This window comes from Echinococcus granulosus, assembly GCF_000524195.1.
Source record: "Echinococcus granulosus chromosome Unknown EG_S00161, whole genome shotgun sequence".
NCBI classification, from domain to species: Eukaryota; Metazoa; Platyhelminthes; class Cestoda; order Cyclophyllidea; family Taeniidae; genus Echinococcus; species Echinococcus granulosus.
In genome coordinates, this window is record NW_020170541.1 from 96433 (window position 1) to 121998 (window position 25566).

The window sequence follows — 25566 nt, forward strand, 5'->3', positions numbered from 1 at the left end:
ATTGTTGTCCACTTGCTCTCTCCCAGAGTAATTGTGTCATCTTTGCCTGTCATTTTCCGTCTACCCTAAATGAAAATATAAGTTGTAGATAAGTGAGAGTGAGAGAGAAGTTTTTTCTTACAAAATGTCACAAAGTTAGCTCAAGGTATGTGTAAATGGGGACCATGCTTTTAATTTTTACTGCCCATAAAACTCTGGAGACTATTATTACTTAAACTCTTAGATTTCAGAGCTTTGACGGGCTCGATATCTAGGAAAAGTATCTGCCGAAGATATTCTGGTAAGGTCAAATTCTGAACTTTACTGAGAAACCCACATAACTTACACCTATTTCAATCATAAGTAATTAAAGGAAATCATAAAAGTCCTCGTGCATTTTATTATTTATGCCATGTCTACGTTCATAAACAAAATAATTTTGCGCTGTCCTGACTTTGATTTGGCACTCCATTCCAACAAAACCCAGCAAAATGTTTGAATGCATACTTTAAAATCGACATTTTCTCTAAGGAATGAATCGTTTAGACCTCTGTGAGCTGCAACAAATGTTGTTAACCCTCACTTTGTTTTCACTTTGGTTTTTTGATCTCCCGGATGTATTTTTGTAATTTGCTAATTGCTTGTTTAATTCTCGATTTTAGTAAAGGGCCAATTAGGGGCTATGCCATTATTCCCTTACAGAGTAACTTGGCCCCCGAACTATGCCAGTCGCCCCTTTGTAGGTCAATAATGCGCATTCTGCCCGAGTATTGCTCTTTTTCTCCGAAGAAGTTCTGATGTGCTACAATTCCAACATTCTGATCTGCACCTATTTTACGGCGGATCTATTCACAAGCTTGGTTGTGCAATTAGGAGGACCGCCTGACTAACTTAAAAAAGAATCTCATGTTTAATCGTGCATTTAAAGTCCCATAGACGACCAAACACAGTTATAGCAAATAACAGGCGTAAGGTTTTGCTACAATCATTTATGTCAAAGCAAAAAACCATCACTTCTTACCTAAAAGTCTGTTCAGTAAATTACACAGTACGGCTCTTCTTTAGCCTGTAATAAAATAATGAAAAAGGATAAATAAACCTGTAAAGATCCGAGTTTGACTCCTTCAAATGTGTTTATTTTTAAAACTGTTCTTCGTATTCTACGGTGGTTTATTCCAGAGCAAATCGTACTTGATACTGAGAATTTTTTCTTGGCAAGAAACACATACTAGCCACTTCCACGGGCGTCTAGTTTTTTTCACTGCGTTAACGAAGACAAATACCTTTGCCTCTTTGAGTTTCATTAATTTACTTCAGCATGAGCTATTATATAGACTTTTGGATGAGATTGCTATCGGTGGTAATCCATTAGTGTTCAATGTGCTTAATCCATTTAAAGTTTCATCCTAATTAATAAAATTAGCAAAAAAAATTACCTGATATAAAAACAGGTTCTATTTTTTTCCAGTATTCTGTACAGATCGACATATTTTGCATGAAAATAACCACATTACTTTGATAACCTGCTTAGCTCTGCATTCGATTACGCGGACACATAAGTCTCCACAGACTGTACTTGCGCTTGGCGGAATGTAAATCAAGGCCATGTAAGTAGCCTTAGCTCTCCTGTACGTCAACAATTTAGCCATCCTACTGCGAGTCCTTTCGACTTCAAGGAAGACTCAAGGCCCTTCATTAGTGATTTCCATCTCTCAATGCTAAACCTTAACGCGACAGAAGGTCATTTGTTATCGATGGGACAATCCAATAAAAGGATTGAAAATGACTACTTTCCGCAACTACCCCAGCTCCATGTTCTGTAGAGTTGCTTTTAATAACTGAAGCCAGTAATACCAGCCATAAGCCATCTGGAAAAGTTAGCAACGGAGCTGTCTACAGCGCCTCTATGAAGATATCAATTAAGCGAATACGGGATACCTTCACCACTACTAACTAAAGAGAGTCTAGATAGATACGTAGCTAGGCAGCATCGTAGCGAGGTCAAAGTGATAAGGTGAGATGGGAGCAAAAACATTAGCCACCGAAATCATTTACACCCCGGTTTTGCTCTAGTGATTCCGCTTTTAGGCAAGACTTCATACAACTAGCGACGGAGATACGTCATTCAATCTCCAGTAGTGTAGACAGTACAGTACATTTCCCTGTTAAGTCGAAACTCAAGATTCAGATGCAGACGCAGACTCAGTGCAATTGCGGAAATGTATTAGTAGCTATGGTATCAAATATCTCAGTTACATCCAGATTCCATAGCTAACGCAGCTGGTTCCCGGGTGTTTTTTTAAGTCACCAACTTTTGTGAATGCCAAAGTGGAAGATTGACCAAGGAAGACGTTGTGAACGACGACGCTATTGATAGCTTGTTCAAATCTGCCTTCGATTAGGCGGGCACTTGTGTCTCCCCAAAATGCACTTCTACTCGGTGGCATGGATTCCAATTCAAGGCGGTAGATTCAGCTCCTCCACGCTACTCTGACTTCTATCACGTCGGGGCGCTACATGGCTAGCGTTTTTTGAGACCGCGTGTAAAAATTTGTTTCACAAAGTACTTTTCAAGCACCTGATGAAATTATTGATTGGATATTAAATAGAACTGAGTATTTCATTTCATACGCTCTACATTAAATTAATAAAACGACAGTAAAATCTCAGGTACCACACTGGTGTGCCTTACACTCACTCAGATGCATATATAAGGTTTTGCTTACTATGTCTAGTTCGAATTTTGTGTACATCGCCACCTCCACTATCATTCGTTAAGATTTTGAACTGAAAACGCTTGGGGACTTTTTAAGAGCCAAAAGACTTTTCGCTACTTGACAACAGTGAGTCATCAAATTGCTTTGGATAATGGCCCTTATTGTACATAAATCCCAGAAATATTTCATAAATTACATATTTTCATTCCTCATGGAATAGGTGTGACTAGCTGTCCTTTGATGAGGGCTTCCGAATTGGCTTTACTATTGTCAAGAAAATATAAATTTGCAAGAGTAATTCCACTTTTTTTATAAACCCACTTCAAGGATGCTTAAAAAAACCACCTCTTTTACAGATCACAGCAATAGTTGTTTATTTGAATATGAACCTAAAGAAGGGCTTTTTCCTAATTTGCTTTCAATAACCTTGATAGAAATAGATCTTCCAAATTTTGAAAGTGTTTCATTTATTCGTCTTTACTAATGAATGAAGAAAGTGAAAAGGTTTGCATTTACGTAAAAAAGATAAAAAGGCACAAAAAGCATAGAATAATGACTTTGACTGTTGTTTGAGGGACTATGCAGTAAATTGATTACCTTAGAAACAATCCTACTGTAGCACCCCGAGTCTTTCCTGAAGACGAAAGATATTATAGCAGTATGGCAGAATATATAGTGCTGGTGTGCAGAAGAGCTGGGCGGCTGCTGACATGGCCCAGAGGCAATGCCTTCAAGCAGAAGTGCAAAACGGAGAGCTAAACGAACTACTAAAGTATTACACAGACCCCCTCTACTTTCAGGCGTCGTTCCCACACCCTCTTGGGCCAATCTCTCCCGTCCACCATCAAAGCCCTTCAAACAACTGTGTCAGTCATCGGATTTGGGTGCAACTGAGAAGATATTAAGATGCAACGTCACTGACGCCACTTAACAATTCCACTGGATCTGGAATTTCATCCTGTTTTGGAACTGTATTGGTAAAGGGGAATGTGCAGGCCATCATGAATGTACACTGCTAGTCTTAGAAAGATCGGCCCAAAAGCAGGGTAGTTTAATAAAGGACAGAGCTTAAAATAGTTTTGTTAGGATAGTATATCGTGTCTATTTTTTCTTGCCACTTTGTTCGCACATCAGTGTTGCCCAGGCACACATCTGCCTGGGTTCTATCCAGGTTGTAGAGAAGAGGAGGAAGTAATGGGAGTTTGCATAAATGACGTCTTCAAAAGGGTATGGTAGACAATTTCGTAACTCGCTTTTACAGATGGTTCGTACTAGTGTCGCTTCACTTATTAATAGTATTCTTGCTGAACACGGTAATAGGGTAGTTGTTGAAGATAGGCTTCATAGTCAGCCCTTCTCAAGGGGTCATCACAGATTCTTCCATCCTCAGCGTATGATCTTCTTCAATCACAAAGCTGTTTAGCAGGGTAGTTGTCCTTTAGGATGGAGCTAGATTTCCGCTACCACCAAAGTAGCCCCCCGAGTCTTCCCTGAAGTCGGAAGAAGCCATGGTACTAGGACGAAATGTAAACTGCAGAAGCATAAAGTGGCTTTGGGGCTACTGACATGGTCCAGAAACCATGTCGCCCAGTAGAAGTGCAAAATAGGAGTTTTGAGCACCCGCAACACCAAAGCGAAGAGATAAGCTAGCGATCAAAGTATCACACTGCACTTTTTATGAAGAAAAGCATAAAACATGAGATGTCACCAGAATGGGCTGACATACTTATACCATAAAAGAACCTCTATCATTTACAGAGAAGAGGTTAACTACATCATCTTTACTTCAGAGTTTATGTTTCATTTTATTTCTGGAAAGTGGGTTTCCTACAACAGCTCGATGTTTGCCATGGGTTCCATTTACTCTACACAATGCCGTTCTTAAAACATCTCTTAAACGCACTCAAAATAATTGCGCGTTAAAAAGAGTGAAAAAGATCTGTTATATCGAAAATGTATAGCCTGGTGAAGGCCTTATATCCAACTCGTTCCATCTAATAATGAGCAAACTGACTTCCACACTTGGCTGCATAAGTTTTTTTGAAGACAAACTGCAACGCGTTTAGCAACTTGATTTAAAATTTGTAACGTTTTGTAAGGCCTTAAATTTATTTGATCTGTAACGTACATTAGCCGCTAGCTAATGGATTCTTTAAGTCGCAACGTTTAAGTCTGCGATTGTGAAGTGCATCACAATCTTTTACAATTATACCTTTTTAACGTTTCAGCTGCAATCTTTGTGTCCTCCTTGACACTCCTCAAAGCTAACAGGCTCATAAAACACGCATTTGCATACAATGCAAGGAGTCTGTGGAACCAAAAGTGCATGAATGGTACAATAACCATGGCCATCCCCAGGTGGACATCCAGTCCTTCAGTTTCTCCATTCTCATCCTTCACACTAGTGGAATGGGAAAACTATCGCCTGCATTTGCATTGCAGATGCATCAAGTGGATGCGTTGTCTTGGTGCTGGTTTTGTGGCATATCCACACCCATCAAGCAACATTTGATCGGCGATGACAGCAAAGTGTACTCTGATATCTCTTCTCGTTATTATTTTGGTCACGGTCTGGGCAAGCATTGGTAAATATTATCGAACTTTACAAAGAATTACTTAATTTGTTACAGTTATTCATCCCATCTAGATTTGGTTGTGACTATTTTGTCTCTTTAACAGCATTGCTTTAGGATACTTATCAGTGATGAAATCTGCGAAACCCTTAAAATAGTCACACTGAAAGCAAGGAAATAAGAAGCATTTCTTAACTGTTTATGTGGGACTTGTGCAGTCATTCCACCTTTAATCTCAATACCCGGGTTTTCCAATTGGTTCAGCGAAAAAAGTGATCATATATAAAGTACTTATTAATGTTTATGAATCGCAACACATTATGAAGATTTTATCGCTTTGGAATAGAAAATAAGATCGGCTAAGGATAATATGCTTCCACTCAACTTACTATCCGTTTCTGTCTTATTCCCTCTAATCGCATTTAAGCTTTCCCTTTGCCGAGGATTAACACATTTAGTTCTGTAAATTGCGACAAAGTTTCCCAGAAAAATATAAGCATCCAATGTGATTTTTCTTTTTAACTGCCCTTCTAGAGCCTTTTCGTGTGGTTCCACAAAATCTGACCGTAGATTTCGGTACAAATGTCTATCAAGCCTGCCAGCCAGCAGTCAGACCGGATTTTATCAACTGGTATGTGAACGATGTAAGTTGCAGGTGATCTGATATTCTGGTTTCTTGTTTAAAACGCGTCCATTGACAGTATACCGATCCATTTAGAAGCTAGTGGGAGGCTGTTTGTTGCATTCGATTAATATCACGAGCAAGGTCTCGAATCCTCGATACAAGATTTACATGAGTCAAGAAGATGAAGAAGGTGGAATACCGGTTTGCTACCTCTTTGTTCAACGTTTGGAGGAGAAGGATTCCGGTGTCTGGTCTTGCAAGTCAAGTCATCCGGATTCCAATATTCATGAGGTCTCGTCCAAGGTACTCGTGCATGGTAAGTTGCTTCTATTTTTGGTCTTGAGTGTAGCATGAATGTGCTTGTAGGCTCGGTGTAAATAAAAGTTTGTTTAATCTTTCACTTATTACAAATAAATATCTACGAAGCAGATAATAAAAGTATAGCGCCATGAGACTTCTCTGCAGGCAAAAAAAGGTATAATACTCGGGCAGAGTATGCATTTTTGACGGAGAGAAGGGCTAAAGGGCTACTGACGTGGTCAGGAGGCCATGCCGCCCGGGAGAAGTACAATGGTGGGGCTCCTAATTAGCCCGCTATTAAAATCGAGAGTTACACAAACATTTAGAGCATTACAAAGTGTTACTGACCCCGTTAATATAATCCAGAATCAAATTTTTACAAATATCTGCAATGCATTTGAAGTATTTGAAGTTTGCTGAAAATTCAAACCTCAAAATATTCCTTGTTTTAAGTCAGTTTCAACTAAGCAAATCCGATTGCTTGTAGGGGACACTTTACGACTGATTGGAATTGTTGCCAAAATACTTAAAACTTTCTTCATCACAGTACTAATTAGACATTCTGGTGAAGGATCACGTAAGGTGGGAATACATTTGTTGCAGAATTTTTGTCCCTAAGGAAACATCAACTTGGCACTTCACTTTATAACTAGTAAGGGGTCTTAAAAGTTAACCCCTCGAATCAATTCATTTCAAGAAATTAAAATATGAAGCGCCACTTCAACATCATAAAATATTGAGATTTGAGATGAATAGAGGTACATTTCCGTTTTTTTACATTTGTACAGAATTTGGTCCTTAGTTATTTAGTCTAGTCTCCAACAGTTAAGAGAAATGAATGCGTAAAATATGTCCATATAACATTGGAGGTAATCAAAGGTCTTGAAATTTGCGGTACTCAACTTTCCTCCTCTCCACTAAGGCATCAGAAGAGGAACGTGCCAGGTACTTAAGTGGGTCCCACTCCACGCCAACTGGCGGGGTAATCGAGCCATCGGACTATCCTTTTTGAGTCATACATTTCATTTGCCTCAAATCGTTTCAGCACAGTTCGACTTTAAAAGCCATTTAAAACGGAATCAAAGGAGACCACCTTTTCGTCTTCAGTATCTGCTACTGCATGTTACGATACGTGATACATCATGTTTTCAACTGTTGCAAATTTCATAAGTTAGCTAAAATAAGTGGTCCCTATTTCTTTATTGGATGATTAAATCACTTTTAACGTAACTTTAGGGGTTTTAAACCAAAATATATTTCAAAAATTGATCTGAGGACTCTGGTTTTTCTTTCATAGAAACTTTAACTTAACGCTTTTTTCTTTTTACACAACTTGATATATTATTTTGTTCAGATAACTTAAAACTTGAATGGAATTACTGAAACTGTGAATCTCATATTAAAAACTAATTAATGTGCACTATTCTTTGTAGCAAGTGCTCCGAATCGTGAAACTCTAAATGATTTTCAGAGTTATTTTTTTCTTAAAACACGCCCCACATTTGGGAACCAGCTTTATTTGTGTAACAAAGGAAAGGGAGGCATTTAGTGTAATTTAAAACAAAGTAAAAGGAAAGGAAGCGAAAGTAGTATGGAGTGGTTTTTACAGCACTAGGCACGATGACCTTCTTTACTCTTTCAACCCAGTATGCGTGCTTTGGTCAAAGATTTTTGATATTCCCTGAAAGGCAAAAAATGTCGAGACGCTACAAAAGACAGCTTTTCTGCTTAAAAAACCTACAAACAAACCGTGGGAGTGACTTTAATCAGTCACTTTCGTCTCTTTTTCGAACCGAAATTAGCATTTAACTAATCCCGCGAACAGACTAATCCCATTGGCAAAAACCTACTGCTTAATTAAAAAAATGCTCCAATTACTCTTTTCGCTGGTGCTGATAAAATTCCCGGTTATTCACTTATTCTGGCAAGCGCTATTCGACATTTTAATGGATGCACTAGGGCAATTGATTGCCGAATGCAGTCTTACTTTCGCCCTCCCCCTACTAGATAAGACAATGCTTTTAAAAGTGTTTTTGCGAAATGGAACAAACTTGAGGGAGAAAGCCATAGTGCGGGCTACCTGTTCTGCCAGGGGTGTGCGTCGAACACCTAATCTGCGGATCATGTTCGGTGGGGAGCCGATCAAAACCACGTCACCGACCAAAGTCGTTGAAGAAAATGGTAAGAAAACCACCTTTCAGTGTTTCATTGATCACAGTTTCCCACTGGAGCATTAGATCAGTCTCTGTTTTGTTTCCGTCAACAACACCAAGCACATAAATTACCCAAATTACGTTTTTTTACCTGCTAAGTAGCGTCGACGGGAGCAACTCACCTTACGTAATTGTCACGATTAGTTCAACTTAAAGTAGCTTCTTAACTTTTTCTTCTTTAAAAAACCTTAACTTTTGATTCAATCATGCTTTTCGAAAGCAACTTTCCATCCCAGTCTGGAATTTGCTGCTTCATTTTAGTTTAGCTAATATATGCTAAAACAAAACCCGTATCTTACCACAAAAGTTTATTCATCTATGTGTCTTTGTGATGGGAACATTGTAAATTAAAAAATGTGCTAGCTTTACATCCCAGGGTGCAATATTTCGCCCCCCCCATATTTAGTGACCATGAACAGGGCTAGTCACATTTTGGGGATACTAATGTTGTCTAAGTTCATTGCCATCTTATAGTAAGAAAAAGAGTTGTCCCTAGATTTGATTGAACGCAACATGGCGATGATTAACTAATATCAAGTAGGCTTCCATACCAGTGGAGAGCAACTATTCATCGTGCTATTTTGCAGAATCTCGCCCTTGACTCTTCATAAAGCTAACTTAAGCAGAGTCCCGGTTTTTTTGAAAATACCAGGTCTTTATACACTTGATGAGAAGTTTCAATAGATTTTTTCCACAAATTCTGTCGTGTTTCCTGTAAATTTGGGATTTATTTTAGTGTTTTTTTTAAGTGACGACTAACTAGTCGGACTAATAAGCGACACCGACTTCTTTATTTGACATTTTACTCAAAGTTTGTCTGTTTTTTATTTGAAATATGCCAATTTCCTTATATAATCACTCAAATAACCTGCATTCCCTGCAGTGATGAATTCATTCCTCAACCAGACATAAGGTACACGAAAAACAAGCCGTTCTTTCCACTTTGTTATTTAACATTGTCCGATGGGGTGGTGACGCATTTCCATTTGCCCAAGGCCAGGGAGTAGGGCGATCACGAGGCAGTAGTAGGTGTCGTTTTTAAATAAAATCCAGGAGGAGTACAGAGTTTGAGCTTCTCCTTTATTTTTCCCACATTTGTGAGGATACACAAGGGTGAAAGATGATTATATATAATGAGTATTCGTAGCTATGTATGATTGTTTTTGAATCAGTTTCGTATAACACCGTGAGGTTGCCAACCCAGATGTTATGTCACCTACAATGTAATAAGAATATTTAATCAAGTGGGTGCCACTGAACTAAACTATTCAATCAGACAAAACAGCTTTTAGAGGGCCAACTTCTGAACTCAATTAATATTCACATCAACTCTGATAGGTTGTTCAACTCGTTTTACTTCTTTCCGACCTTATTTAAAAAGCTTTGGTGAAGTAGTTATTTCACTTTTTCCTTCACCTAAAACAAGAGACATTGAACATTTAATAAAATTGACATTTCCTCAGCCAACCTTTGAATTCGCTCCTTGTTTGACGAGCAGTGTCTAGTTTGACAGACATAACCTCTTTTTAGCGCACAAGACCGTATCAATGTGTTTTACCAAAGTTAAATATCGCGATAGCATTAAATTTTGATCAAGACACTTCCTAAAACTGTTTTTATCTATAATAAATTCTCATTTAAAACAATCTGATTGCAGGTGTTAAAGTCAATAAAATTTGGAATCTCTTGGCCGTACGAATATTGCCGTAAAACTTATTTTAGGACGGGGGGGGAGGTTGAGGAGGCTTGACCAGTGGAAGAACGTTTGAACGTGTAATGATTCTTACGTGGTGATGAACTGAATAAATCGAGAAGACATTCAACTAATTCGTTGATGTTGCTTATAAAACTTTAGGTGAATACAACGTCACAGTAGATGCAGACATCCCCTTGGACTGGCGCAGTCACTTGCGTCTTTTAACCTGCCATGCTGATGTTGGTGACTTTAAGAGCGTCCAGCAAATTTTCATCGTCATTCATCTGAGTACGTAAGTTAAATCTAATTCAATAATTTCACTTTCCCTTTTCTACTCGATACAGCACTCAACTGTCCATCTGTGGCACGGAACAGTCAAGATTCTATCAAAGGTAGTCTATTTTAGCCGCAACTAAAAGAGCCGTGATCTCTGAGTCTGCTCTTTTATGTCATGCAACTTAAAGATACCCCATCATGTTATCCAAATTTTCACTTTTATCTGTTAAATCTAATTTCTTCCTATCAATTTTTCTTTTATTAGGAATGATTTTCCAATAAGACTTCAGGAACATTAAATGCAATTTGTTTTCCTTAATTTTTACTTTTAGAACAAGAAACGGGGAGAAGGAGTAGGATCCCCATGCCAGATCGATACATCCCTTGGGTGCATTTGCTGTATTCGTTGAAAAAGTTGTTTTTTTGAGTAATTTTGCACCAAAAAGACCCTTATCGCGTGCTTCCTGATAGAAGAGAGCACTATATGGGGAATCCATCCAAACTCCAACGTCTCATCCTTCTCGCTTTACCGAGTTCTTTAAAGACCTTGCATTTCAAGTGTATAATGGTTCATTATTTTATGTCGATTTAAAAAGGCCTTCGAATATGAAGCGGGACTTTCCTTACTTTTTCACCTGTCGAGTGGGAGGTAGAAGTTGAAATTCCCGATCATAATTACCAGGTGCGCAATTCCGAATTCCTTTAGCAATAGGCAGATTTTATCTGCAATACTAACATTGAAATCTAGGCAAGGCCTTGTCACACACCAACAAAACTGCCACGTGAAAAAAAAACGGTTTCACGAATTGTCGCCTTGCAAAATATCCGACTGCATTAACAGACGCATAATTCAACTGCCACAGTAAATGTATTTGACACCTTAACTGTCAAAGCTCGTCAACCAAAAATAAAAGGTCTGTATACGCGAGCGTTTGGGTTCGCAAAACAATGTATTCACTAGCTTGCGGAATTCTGCAGCTTAAAATCAGGAGAGGTTGGAAGTTGTACAGATAATCTCTTTAAATTTATTCAAAATGGTGACAACAAAATGTTGGAATCGGCATAAATCTTAGTTAAAACTTCTTCATGTCCTTTTTGTTAAAAATGAGGAAAGAATTTTGGAAAATGTTGCTTATTTTGATCATGAATGGGTGAAATTTTGACATGGGTGACTGAGTAAATCACTCGAATTAGAGGTTACTTCTTAAATAATTTTAGAAACTGGGAAAATCCAAAATGTTCAGTCTATTTGGTCATCAAAAATACATAAGGCGTAATTTTTCAGGAGCTAAGGCTCTAATGTCAATGAAATTTGCCAAACGGGAGATTTGCATGATCAACATTCATGGAATTGTTTTCATGAAGTCAACGAAAACATTTAACGACGAAATTCAGTGTTGTGCTTTCATCCTTAACCAATCTGACTAAAAAAAGGAACGTGAATTTTCAGACTCAAAACGCATTTCTCCGGTGTGTTTTTTAAACCGACCTCCGACTACACAATTTGTTTCACATAATACTTAAAGGAACTAAGGAAAATAAAAAGGCCATCTCAGGGAGGTATCACCACAGTAGTGAAGATTTCTTAGGCTCTTTGTCAACCAAAATAAACACATCGATTAAAAATGTTTTAAATGACGCATTTTAGCATCCCCCCAAAGCAAGTCTTTGAAATACTTGCAATAGAAGAAATATTGTCATGGCTATTGCTGCAGGAAGACACAAAGACGAGGTGATTTCTACTGTAAAAGTGATGTATTGCTGTAAACTTCTGTTTATTTGTAAACATTCTCAGAACTGGTAGGACAAATGGCATGATTATGTTCGCACGCAAAGCATTCATAGGTGGGCAAAAAGTGCCCTGATTAATAACTAGGTAGTGGTAGAAAATAGTGTCCATTTTTAGCGACAATACATCAGTTTCTCTCCTAGTAGTCGAACGTAACCCTGCAAATAAAATTTTAATGCTTTTTTTTATCCCTTTGGAAAATTGTGGAAGAGCTGGTTTCTACTAGTCTAGGATTGTAATGCCTCGATAGTTTGTTTTACTCTATGTTTGGCTGGGGGTTATTTAAGTCAGCGTAGATTGTACTTCCGCTCAGTGGCAAGGCCTTCTGGCCGTTTCAGTAGCCTCTCTCTGTATGCTAGTAACACGTTTTTCGCCATACAGCTATGACTTCATATGGCCTTAGGAAAGACCTGGGATTCTGCATAATGGTAGCAAAACTGAGTGAATCATCCCAAAATAGTATTTGAACAAAAACGATTAGTTCTTTGATTATATATCGTACAATTCCCCAGAAATACGAGTGGTTTGCACTTAGACTACCCAAACCTCTAACCAAAGCGTTTTTCTCGTTTTTATACCGTTTATTAGGGGTTTGAAATTCCACTAATTTTTGCAAAAGTGTAAACATCACTTGCAAACGTGGCCATGAATAACGGGTGTAAAATGATTAGCTAAGTTTCCAACCAATCAGAGCCTGGATCAGATGGTTATATTCGCCTCGCCAGTGTTTGCAATTTGAGGTGGAGTTCATAGCCTAAAATGACTCTTTTGCACTGCATTCTTCTGAAGTGCATGTTATATTTTGGTATGTATATTTTTAAATTTTACTGCAGCCAAAATACAGCAAATCTCTTGAATAAACGAATGGGGACTTATTGTAACCAACTTGAAGGGTGATATTAGCTTGGAATAGTTTGCCCTAAATAAAAAGCCCTTTTTAGAAGTCCAAGTTTTGATGGCACTGTCAAATTTGGTGAAATTTAAAGTCATATTCAAAATACTGTTCAGATTTTTGCTTAAGTTATTATTGACCGTCGGCTTCCAAATTTTAAAAGCTCACCTTTTACCCACCCATAAACGACGATAAATTTTATTTTGTTGTTCTTTTGACAAATCCGCATAGAACGAAGGAGAGCATTTTTTTGTAACCGAATAGTATTAGAAAAATTTTGGGGAGATAGTGGTTATCATATGAAGGAATTTTTTGCCTTACAAGATTAAAACAGTGAGCATCACTCGTGAGTGGAAGTCTAGTGGGATAAAAGCAGAGACTAGATTAACTTTATCACATTTTTGTTAAATAATATACAAATTGCTGAAGATGGACGTTTGCTAATTCCCGAAATAAAAATCAAAATTTGATTTATTCCAGCCATGCGTATTGGCCTTGAGTGGATAGACCAACTTTTGAGGAATTTTATCCATTTGAATAATTGATTGATACTTTTGCTAACTTATGACCTATGCATCTCGGCCAAAAAATATATGGTGTTCATTACAATAGTGCAGCTGGTTGTACAGAAGGCGGAGCTATATCCACTTGTATTGCATCTCTCATTTAAAGCCAAACCATGCCGACATTGTTAATAATTGAGACTTTGATATGTCAATTTAAACTCATTGTTTTCTACTTTAGATACATTTACTTGGTAGACTTAGTTGTATTTGGTGGTATTCCTTAGAAATTGATGGTATTTTAGGCTGAAACAAACCTAGTCGTCCCAATAACGTAACCAAATTGCAACATCATTAATGTGTTTAATGGAATGATGAAGTTATTTTGAATATTTTTTATTCAACGTATACAATGCGGATCTTTAAAACAGCAATAGCGATGATGTAAGATTTAGAGCTCCTTTGTCGTAAAAATAACTGCTTCTTTCCGTTTTAGGTGTATACGGCGACGCTCCGGATAAACTGGATGCACTTTTTGGGATAGTATCAGCGGAGAAAACACCGCCCAATCTCGAAAGTGACAGCTCCTCTGTCTCTCCATCTCTTTCCTCCTCTTCCTCACTAAATTCTTTCTTATCTCCTTCTGTTCCTGGGGAGTTCATTCTCTATGTGGACGAGTCCACTGATGTCATCATCATTACTTGTGAAGTCAGTCTCCCTTCGAAAGATCATTCTCTTCACCTGCTCTGCCCTCTAGTACCTGAAACACGGCTATGTTTCGAGAACTGTCGTCGCGTGTGCTCTCTTCCAGACTGTACAGACAAGCCAAAGCTTTTCACGGTTGAATGCGTTGAAGATTTGTTCGTGCGAGACATGTATAACATCTGGAAGTTTCGCTACATCATTGATCGTCATGAAGCAGCTGTGGGAGGCACTTGGGGCTGTTTCCATGCCGGAAAGTCAACGGAGATTGTAAATGTCACCGTAACTTTGACAACAACTGCGGAACCGATTAGAAAGTCAACCGCAGTAGATTCAGGTGTTGGACGTACTCTATCTCCATGGCTGGGCTCTTCCGTTGGACAGCTGAACTCACGAGGGTCGATCAGAGGCAAACATGAAGGAAATAATAGAACTTCAATGACCACACAACAACAGCAGAAAAGCAAGAGTAAGTGGAGAATAATGTTTTGCTGGTGTTTCTTCTTCAATGACGGGTAACAATGCGTTAAAGGAAGCTGCAAGACAAGGGTTTCAGCTGGCGATAGCTTTCAGTTATAAGAGAACTAAACACATCCTGCCCGGTGTAAGGATTTCGCCACCTTGTGAACAAGAAAAAGTGGTAGTCTGGGTAAATAACTGTGACCAGGTATGCTTAAATTTACGCTGTAATGCAGGACATCGTAGTTTCAAAACAACCGAATTTCAATATTTGATTTAACATTATCCCGTATTTCACATTCAACAGCCTTAAAAATGCAAATATGAACCGTTAATTGTTGGATAAGCAAAACTAGTCGCAAAAAGATGGACATTTACGATATGAATGAATCTTTGCTAACAGGTTCAACAAAGTCCTTAAAGGAGACTAGTATCCTAAAAATCAACAAGGAAATGTTTTGAAACCTAATACATTTTGCCAGAGACGAATTTTCGTCCAGATATGATTCCGAGTAACAACAAAGCTGCACCTCGTAAAGTTGATTAATCCTTTCCACGCTTTTGCAACTTGACGAAATTCTTTTTTTACTGGTGTCTTCAGCATCTGTTATCATAACTGAAACGGTGTAGGGCTTAAAATTCTCTTTCTTCAATGTAATTCCCTTGGATTAAGCACCGCTCAATTTTAATCTACCATAAGTTATTTTGATGCTTGAAAAACCAAAAATGTTTAATAATGCACTTGATAGGATACTGTACTTCTTACGTTAGCAGATAAGAATAACCGTTTTTGAAAAATCCACCACTTAAGTTAATTTTTCACACATAGAGTAGACCACTTATATATAGAATACTTCCTACACAAATCATTGCTTGGTGTTTCGAATCGGCTGCATAGATGGCGGCACGTATATCAGGTATTTCATTGTTCATTCAAAAAAAATACAAAATGCGTTAAATTTGCACAGACTGAACCCTCTTTTTGGAACCTTTTATATTAGAGACGCTATAGCACACCATTTCTTTGTCGATGGCAAATGTTAATCACAAAAGTTGAACAAAATTCAAGTTTTCATCCACACAGAAATCGTATAAAGAAGCCCATTTGGTTAACACTACCTAGTTTTTCATATTACAAATGGAAACTTTTAACCGAGACCACACCCAAGTCTCGGGACACGATTCGGCATATTTTGGTGGGTAAGCTGGCTGTTAAGTATTCTAACGACCTGAAGTTACATTTGTTGCGGAAAATATATTAGTAGAAAAAAAAAATGAAAATTGAAACACATCATTTCATGGGCTAGTAATTTAGCGCCACGGGGGTCAAATTAAAACACCATGGTGTAGTTAGATTGCAAGTGAAGATAAAACTTGCCTCTTTGGACATGAGCGTTATGTCAAAGTAAATCAGTAAAAGAAATTCGTGTATCTCCAAATCCGCAAATTTATACTCTTTTATTTTGATATCCAAGGATTTTCGTGCCATAGATAATCGGGTGAAGGAGAATTTCATGTCCCTCCAGGTGTGGTGGAGTTACGTGGCCAGGAAAATTGTCCAAAAATTTAAGTAGAAGACAGGACAGCCAAATAACCGGATTCATCTATTTCTTTGTTTAAATTATCAATCGAAGATATGCAATTTTGAGCGACCAAATGACTCATTCGGTTTGATTGAAATAAACTGAATTTAGGATACGCCTATTTAAAGCCCCAAGAATTCAATTTACCATCACATTTGGTACATATTTTGTCCATTTTCGTCTCTGGTGTTTGCGGGTGTAAGTATAGAACCCAAGCATACCGACGTGATCATTTCAAATTCATGCTTCAGCTCTAGCATTGGAAATTCAGTTCAGTCGTGAAACCTATTCCTAAGCATCCTAAATGTGCCTTTTAAAGGAGAAGTAAATATTTGGGCTTCCGGATGCCTTGCTGCCTTGCTAACCATGCCGATGCAGAGACTCAATTTATCTTACTTAATGGAGTTTCCTTAAACTGGAAAAGCCTTTCACTGTAGACGAAATTTTCGCGGCTACCTTAACACGATGTCGCTTATACAGAAGGAGGTAACAGCTTTTGGGCGATTGACGTATTCGTTCCAGTTGCTAAATGGTTTATCTTTTGGTGCAAATTGGTTGATTTTTGCTTGAGGGTACAAACAAAATTGGGGTAACATTACTTATCCTCTTTCATTTCTACTTTCCTTATTTTGAAATATCGAACAATTTTCCCAAATATTTTATAGAACTTACTTAAAGTGAAGCAAAAGGCATCAGAACTGAACAAAGTTGTCATTTTAACAAAAAATTCACGTAAAAGAGTCAGGAACAGGATTTTGGACGCTTAAGCACCTGTTGCACATTTGCAAAGAGTTTTTACTTCTTTCTCATTAAATTTATTGCCAAAAAGGAGAAGTCTGCAGGATCTTCCAAATGGTCAAACTGACTAAGTCTTTTGTGCTATGATCTTATGCATTCCATAAAATACTCCGATTTTGAGCTGTAAAAATTAAGGATGACTGCACTCCATTCACTGGTTTTCAGTGGTTAATCAAATGATGTGTAAGTCACTTAAGAAATTCAAGAGATGAAAGCAACCAATCACCTAGCTTTTCATTCAAAAATCTTGTCTAAGTTACTTCTTCTGGTGGCAATTCTGAATAGAAGCTTAGACCGAGATGCTGTCAAATCTTACTCTGATTATTTCCAGAAGCATTTCACGTAGGACATTTCATTGGGGAATTTAAATCGTTTGGTTACCGAACTCCATCCCTTTTGCGTGTTTTAATATTATATGGAATAAACTAACGAAGGTCCCAGCACATTTGTAACTTCAATCTAGAGAGCGGTTTACGTTTTGTGTTGTTCTACTGAAAGTATTTCAGTAAACATTATTACATGGGGAGTGCATTCGCAGAATAGCAATCTGAATCTCCCCATGTCCCCTCTAACACTTGTCTTAGGCTGTGACAGATAGGCTTTGACTTGAAATTACTAGGGCACAAAACCAGTATACGTTCCACTTTCACGAGTAACAGTGTGAGGCCCTGATTCTTACTTGAACCCGTAATAGAGTGTATAATGCAGAAGGTTGTTCCCTCATGAGGGTATAGAGGGACAGAGAGGCCATACTAAGATGAAATTTCAATCAGCGTAGACTGAGAAGTCTGCGGAGTTAAGTATCTACTTTCACAGAATCATTTGGCTAAATCAGTCTAAACTTTGTATATAGAATCCAAAAATTGTGGGAAAAGAATGTACTTTCCGAGTACTTTGTGAAAGTAAATGAAATGCCCAATGCCCACAAGATTGTAAAACTCATCAATCATTTTTAACATTTGAGCAATGTGTACTCAAAGTAATCAACAAATCCACCCTACTCCTACATTTGGAATTTTAGGCGCTTAAAACACCTTAGTTTTATTGCAGATAAGAAAACAAAAGTTATCACTAGACCACATTTCCGCACACATACCTAACGTACTTTGGTATAATTCCTGTCTTTTTTTCATTTCAGAAAACAACGATTTTGATAAAACGGTTGTAATGGTCCTCATCATCTTCCTCTCTTTATCGATCTCAATCAATATAATCTACGTTCTTATTTCTTCCTGCAAGAAAGAAAGTGAGTCTTATTTTTCCTCGAGGCCTGTGCAAAAATACTTCCTTACATTCTGATGATTGAATTTTGTAATAAAATGCTCCACTTTATTCCACTGAGAATTGGCATCAGAAGTACAGTTATGTGGACCGAAAGAGAACTCGACTACGACTCCTTCAACACCAATGGTGATAGCTCACGACGATCAGACATCCAGAGCCTGTCCTCGGAAGAATTTCCGAACCCTCCCGGTCCTTCTATCTGCCGATCCGTCTCCTTTTCCTTCCCACCAACTTCAACCACCTGCATTTCTCTGCCCCAACGACAAAGAACACGTTACTTCAAATAACATCAATGGCGATAGTCTCTATGTTTTGCATTCGAATTCATTACAGGTGGGTAGTGATAGCACCAGGTGCATGAATTCATCAATGACATTTCTGGAATAATGCAGAAGAGCTAGAGAGCCGGTAGCAAATGAGAGTAGTCACGCGTACAATGTAGTTTACAGCTCATCCTTGACGTGTTCAAACTTCTCCAATACCGGACATTATAAACGTAGAGTGCATTAAACTACGTAGGAGAGAGAAATGAGGAGGAGTGTCCGGGTTCTAATGATAACCATGACCAGTGATTAGCCAAATCGAATTCATTACTAGAGCCAAGGAGTGCATACATAACCGTGCCAGTTAAAACAGCTTTCTACTGCACTTTAATTCCAGTAAGTAGAAAACAGAAAAGCTAAACTACAAAGAATCACAAGTTGTTTTTTGGTCGAATATACTTCGATAAATGTCATTTCCAAATGTTATTGCCTCGATATTATTAAGGCATATAATGAGATTGTGGTCTTTCCAGTTAAATCCACGAAAGCTACACCTGATCTTTCGATCGATTCCCACGATCTTTTCTGACTCAGTTAATAGTTTTGTACCTCCAACTATTGTTAAGACAACCATCTAGACGCGTTTTTATCTCTGAATAGGTGATATTACTTCGATTAAAGGTTACTATGCCATTGTATACTTTTACGATTTAAAAGCGCCGTGTCCTGGGCATTTTGGTCGTATTGGCACCTCAAGAACGTTTTCCATAAAGTAGACGCTTTATTTGGACACTTCAATAGTGTATGAGATTCTAACACCACAAACTATTTCTGATCTTTCAGTCCTACCAATTCCAACATGAACCATGTCTTCAGAAACACATTATATACTGCTGGCACTTATATCTAAAATGTATGATTATGATCACAACTAGGATTCAAGCAGCCATGACGCCCGAAGATGCTATAAACATAGAAAAGGGATACCCTGCGCCACATTGATGGAGGGATGTAGCACGTATATACAAATAAAACTTGTCAATTAGCTCATATACTTCCATGAACGTGGACCTCATCTACCAAACTTCTAAATTTGTCAATATTTTAAAGTCTTTCTAAAGATATACCCACCTTTTCCAGACACCGACAACACCACAATCCATCGGCTGCCTGGCCCGTCAATCTGAGTCGCCTCCATCACAGCAGTTGACCATACGTCCACCCTCCACTCAACCGTACAAAACGATCATACTTCGACCTATGAGAACTCACAGCCTCTCACTGTTTTCTCCTTTAATAACAACAACTACGAAGGCAAGACAAAGTCGGTGCCTCCTCCTCACTAGCTCGATTTCCAACAATGAGAACCACAACAGTAGTAGCAACGGTCAGCATCTGCACTCCAACTCTCCATACTCCTCCTCATCCAACTGTACAGAAAATTGTGCCTTTGTTTAAACAAGTTAAGTGCTTATTAAAAACAATACTCTGTACAAAAGATTAAAACTTGCTCGAAAAGAAAGCCTTGGGATCATCGCGGATCGTTGTTGTTGCAAGGTACGGGACTGTGCAGTCGAGTTGGTCTAGCTGACCGAGTCAACGGATTCACATTTTCCTTATCTTCATCTGCTCCGACGGCCTCCGCGGAAGTTTTCAATATACATTCGTGAAATGAAGCCGAACGGACACATCTACACTCTCGTAAAACTGGTCTGGAAGGAGGCCTTGCAGACACGGTAGTAATACGTCGGCGTGGTAAAGCACGGGTAGGTGGTGGACGGGAGCGCCTATGTTGTGTCGAAGGAAGTGGTTCTAAGTCTGCTTCTTCGTCCGCTATAAATTCAAGAAGTCTCCTTAGCGGACGCGTTTCAGACATAGCGGAGGAACCAGATTCCAGCTCCCAAGAGGCATCTCTGAAAGATTTTCATAAATGGCAGACCGTGGAAGGAAGCATAAGGGCAGAGGGCTCCGCGTACAAATGAGTATTTTGTGAGGATACATCCAGCCATTTTACAGTAAAAACGGTGTTTAGACAGACTTCAGACGAAAATAGTACCTACTTGAGTATGAAATGTTCAAAGTCATCAAGTAAAAATGAGGACCGAACTCTATGACATTACATCTTAGATATTACTGAATTCTCCCAATATTAAGCGGGTATATTACAGCTATTTTAAACATATGCCCTAGATTATATTGAAATTCAAACATTCTATTCCATTAGAATGATAAATTCTAGAGACGCTTTTCTTTCATTCGTTGTATCAAGTAGTAAGCAATTACATCTAAAATTCACCATGTATACTCAAAGCAAGCACAGTCTCCTAGAATTCTAGAAGTGTGAGACAGCGAATGAATCGCATGGGAATGACCAATGATATGCTGGCCTATTATCATTTGTTTGTGCAAGGGAAATGATACCCTTTTCTGAGTAGCTTCCACAACTTGCACAGATGTAGAAGTAAACGAATTGTTTCATCACTCATTATCGAGAACAGGTTAAATCACTTCTAGGAGGTACGCCCCGCTACCGCACCTTTTCCAAGTATCATACAAATTGCCCAGAAAGCTAGTTTCCGCAGCTTCAGGACCAAGTTAAACTTGGTATTTAAAGCAGACAGACTCAAGATATTGTAAGGGTTCAAAATAGCAAGTGCTAAAAAGTGCAATTATAGGTACAACTTAATAAAATGGATAACCACCCTTTGAATTAGGAAAGATACTCTTAGGTAATGAAATTTAAGGCTGTCACTTATCTAACAAGAGGAGAACATTAACGAAAAATAAGGCAAAAAATTGGATGAGTTTCAGATGAGTCAAATGATCGGATATCGGAAGCTTTTCTTCCTTAATGCGTGAAAGCGAAACGCATTAACGAGGCCTATTGTTATGTAATAATTTACGTTTATCCCCATCCGTAAAATGATTGAAACATAGTAAGGACCCAAACAGTTTAAAATCGTAAAGTTAAATGCACCCCAAGCTGGGGCTCCATGAGATCTAGTCCAACGACTACAGTGGATACGCACCTAATGTGATTCGATAGACCAAATTTGGATAGGAAACATCCATTTGAGCTGCGGAGCACTGATGAACGCTGATAGTCAGAACAAAGGAGAACATAGATGTAATTGTTTCACTCACGTTTGCATTAAAATAAACGCGACAGGCATTGGAAAGCGCAGTACATGATCTCACGTCAACAGTTCAATCTCATGAGCTAAATAAGCACACCACTTTGCTCAAATAATAAAACTGCAATCACTTTAAAACCCCCTGAGAAGGTTTTGAAGTTGTAATATAAGTAAAAATCTGAGTTAAAAGGGGACAAATTTTTGACAGTAATCTCACCGATCAGGCACCCAGACACCGAAATCAATAATCGTGGGAATAAAGACATCCCGATCGAAGCAAATTGGACACTTTACATGATGCAGACCAGCAGAGCAAGCGTAGGCAGCGACACACTCCCGATGCATCCATGCGATGCGACAACAGCCGCCGTGAATCACTCCATGACACCACGCGTCGAAAGTCGTCACAAGTAATGTTCTACCGGTCGTTTTAAGAGGGGCGGGAGAGCTGCTTAGGATGCGACGCATCCAATTAGGCTGCTGTTGTGATACTAGTGCCATTAAGGCATCCGATTTCTGAAACATATTGGTACTCACTGCCCGCTGGCTATCATTAGAGAAAATGTTAGGAATTTGATGGCAAAACGCACACTTACGTCCCATAACTTAAGGGCAAAAAAACACTGCACATTGACTAAAAGTGAGCGATAAACACTGCTAGACTTCACATGAAATGCATGGTTTTTCAATAGCAGAGTTTACCGGTTCCTTTATAGGCATTGGTATATTCAAGAAGCGGTATCAAAGGAGGATTTGATGTGAATGGAAAATCAGTAAGCGAATTAACTGGAAGGCAGGCAAAAGGCCAATTCGAATTCCATAAGTTTCTCATGAAAGAGCGAAAGTTCCAAGCATGAGCTAGGCTGAAATACATAGGGCTAGTCCTCTGCAGCTCAGTCGGTCTAGCGAAGTCAAAATAAAGCCTAAATTTCGAGAGTAAACAATGAGAATAACCTCGTAATAAAAGTGAATATTGAAGCCAAAGCATCCAAGCACATGATCCAAAAATATAAAAGAGAAGTTCCGAAAATGATTTAAAGAACCCATGTTTAACTTCGTCAATGATGCAAATAAATGAAATTGAACTATGCAAATTTCAACATTTATGCATAAAACACTAAAACAGAACTGGAAAACCATTCCGAGAAGCCAGAATCAGCCATCAACCAAGACATCACAAAATGCAGGGACAAACTCTAGGGGAACCCAATTTTATCAAGAAAAAAAAATGCGAGAACCACCTTTTCCTCTGCTGTCTGCGGACAGGAAACTGGTCCAGGCAAAATGCATGGTTACTGATAACCACGGACTCCATGGGGCAAATTACTTTGCCATTAGAAGGCAACTTTAATGGATTCCTTGAGGTGTTTGGTTTGTTGTCGTCATCGGGAGCAACACTGAACAAACAGATGCAACAAGTCGGGGGATCATCTTTAAACGCAAGCAGGCGTGACACAAGATCCTTGACAAAGAAAAGCTGACTTGGAATACAGAATACGATGAGTACCGAGAAAACAGAAACAAGAACAACATTACCTGTTTCGGTCGGTGCTTGTAACAGAAGGCCTCAAATGACTTTTTAAAACAGACAAAGCCTTTGGCGTCATAAAGACAGGGGAGGTGAAAGGAGTATTGACACCTTTTTTTGATGCAGCCAACGCAAGCACCGACAATACCACAGTAGCGACAGTGAAGACGACGGCCACGACATATCTCTGCCTTAACTTCCTGAATATCAAACCCGAACATATACTGATCACTTCCAGTAAGTGATCCTGCGTCTGGATCAACTCTTTGGATCAACCCACTAGCTGCATACTACTCGGAACAAGCCAATAATGGTAATGATTACCCTACCAAGCAGTTCAGGTGAACAGCCAATTCGTGTGACTGGACAATTTCGCCGAGTACTGGATTCGATGATAAGTTCTTGCAAAAAGCACATGTCGCTTGTTTTGTGGCACCCTGGAGAGAAAGAAACCCCCCGACGGCAGGCGAGCCGCACATCCGCAGCGAGTTAAACCCGTTCATTTGTACTTGGTACTAGCACCACTTTAAACAAAACTTAGGAAATAGACTGATTACTTAATTATGGTAAAAACTAGAGTGATAGTTGTGTCTGGCCACCTTTTGCTCGTAAGAATTCTGTAACCTATACTTTTTTGGTGAAACTTAATTTGTAATTTGTCGATTAGGGACAGAAAATCAATTTAGATATTATAACCCCAAATTTTTCAAATAAAAACAGAAGTTTCGAATTTTGGTTACGTAGCCCCTCTGCTAGGGACTAGTAGTGAAGGATTGGCAAATTTTCACTAAACCTGCCAAAAATATATGTATATTTTGCTGTAGTTAGATAGCACACCAAATATTATAAACGAATTATTGGCAACGTTTTTTGAACAATAAACGATGCAACGGCACATAGGAGCTCATTTGCTTTACAAAGCTTTATGAAATTTTGTAGCTCCCCGGGACTTCCCTAAGGACTAAGGAAGACAAAATGCTAGAGCAGATTATCTATATTCGACACACAGGAGAGGTTGGGGTTTCTGGCATGGCTTAGAAGTCAGTCCGCCTGACAACAACTCAATGGCTAAGACACAAATTGTTCTTTCACCCAAACCGAGAGTTAACTAAACAATCAATTTGATTCAAACTAAATTCAGTTTATGAGCTTTTCATCGAACTAATTTTATTGCATTTCTTCCACTTTTTGGCACGTGTTCTAGTTAATAGCACCTCGCATTGCATAATTCACTTCATGGGCCCATTACGGGCATTCAATCCACATTATTTACACTTCTGGGAGCACTCATTGTTACATATCTATTAGATGATTTTTAGTTGTTTCACTTCGTAACATAAGTCGGTTTATGCTGTTATCGTCCAACTGCATAAATTTTTACGCCTATCTGGCATTTGTTTTGGTATGCTTGTAACACACATGTTGGTTAAATGTACCTTTTGGGTGGGGGGCGTTGAGTGAATACCAGTTTCGTGACATGGAAGGAGTTAGATTTCTTCTAGGCAGAAGTGAGCTCACAAGCCATACCCACGTTAACGTTTACCAGCATACATGCCCTTACCGGATCGGTCTTTTCGAAGACCAGAGAGGAAGAGATAAATATAGAAGCATGCTGCGAAAGACTAAGTTATTAATGAAGTATGGCTATGGGAAAATAATAAAAACGAGAAAAGCTATACCAGTTATTACTTAAAAATGTTAAAAGTTTAAATGACAATAGGTCATACTACTTCTGTTATATTGTGAAGTATACATCATGGGCGCTCAGGCATTACCGTTAAATATTTGCTGGATATGAAACTTCCCCTTATACTTCATAACATTTTAACAAGGAAAATTTGTGTTGAGTTCCGGAGTTTCTTTTGGGCAAAAATAAATTGGCCAAATTTGTTCCATAAAACTGTTTAAGGGTATACTAACAATCCTCGTTTATCAACAAGGCTCGGTATGCATTACACCCACACTCACCTATTTATCTTGTGGCCTTTGCTGATTGCTAAATTAACAGCGCGTAGCAATGTTTGAATTAGCCTTTTTTCATCTAGCTGAACTTTGAGCCATTAATACGAGGCATCAGTGGACCACTTGTTAAGGATAGGGCTGTGAGGGAAGGGTGGAAAATGTGACAATCAAAATCCGCAATGTTGAACTTCGATTGACGGTGATAAATTGAAAGCCGCGACAGAGTTGAATCTAAGACAAGCTTTTCGTAAGCAGGTGATTACGGGACTAGTGTGTTCTCGATTCCAACC

General features: G+C 38.6%; 3 protein-coding genes across 3 annotated transcripts; 1 reads left to right on the top strand and 2 right to left on the bottom strand. All coding sequences in view use genetic code 11, as the record gives it.

Annotated features, from left to right (window-relative positions):
- Positions 1-5214: 5214 nt before the first annotated feature.
- Positions 5215-14784, top strand: EGR_09696 (hypothetical protein; the record flags this gene model as incomplete). The annotated part of the gene is made up of 6 exons (XM_024498945.1): positions 5215-5281; positions 5804-5913; positions 5988-6210; positions 8202-8375; positions 10263-10391; positions 14060-14784. The coding sequence occupies 6 exons, from the start codon at positions 5215-5217 to the stop codon at positions 14782-14784; spliced, it is 1428 nt and encodes a 475-aa protein (XP_024346647.1).
- Positions 14785-16290: 1506 nt separating this feature from the next.
- Positions 16291-19286, bottom strand: EGR_09697 (hypothetical protein; the record flags this gene model as incomplete). Its single annotated transcript, XM_024498946.1, has 5 exons — positions 16291-16408; positions 16907-17005; positions 18113-18176; positions 18211-18294; positions 19112-19286. The coding sequence occupies 5 exons, from the start codon at positions 19284-19286 to the stop codon at positions 16291-16293; spliced, it is 540 nt and encodes a 179-aa protein (XP_024346648.1).
- Positions 19287-20183: 897 nt separating this feature from the next.
- EGR_09698 (G2/M phase-specific E3 ubiquitin-protein ligase) lies at positions 20184-23793 on the bottom strand (the record flags this gene model as incomplete). The annotated part of the gene is made up of 5 exons (XM_024498947.1): positions 20184-20565; positions 22004-22333; positions 23028-23263; positions 23323-23604; positions 23644-23793. The coding sequence occupies 5 exons, from the start codon at positions 23791-23793 to the stop codon at positions 20184-20186; spliced, it is 1380 nt and encodes a 459-aa protein (XP_024346649.1).
- Between the last annotated feature and the right edge of the window lie 1773 nt (positions 23794-25566).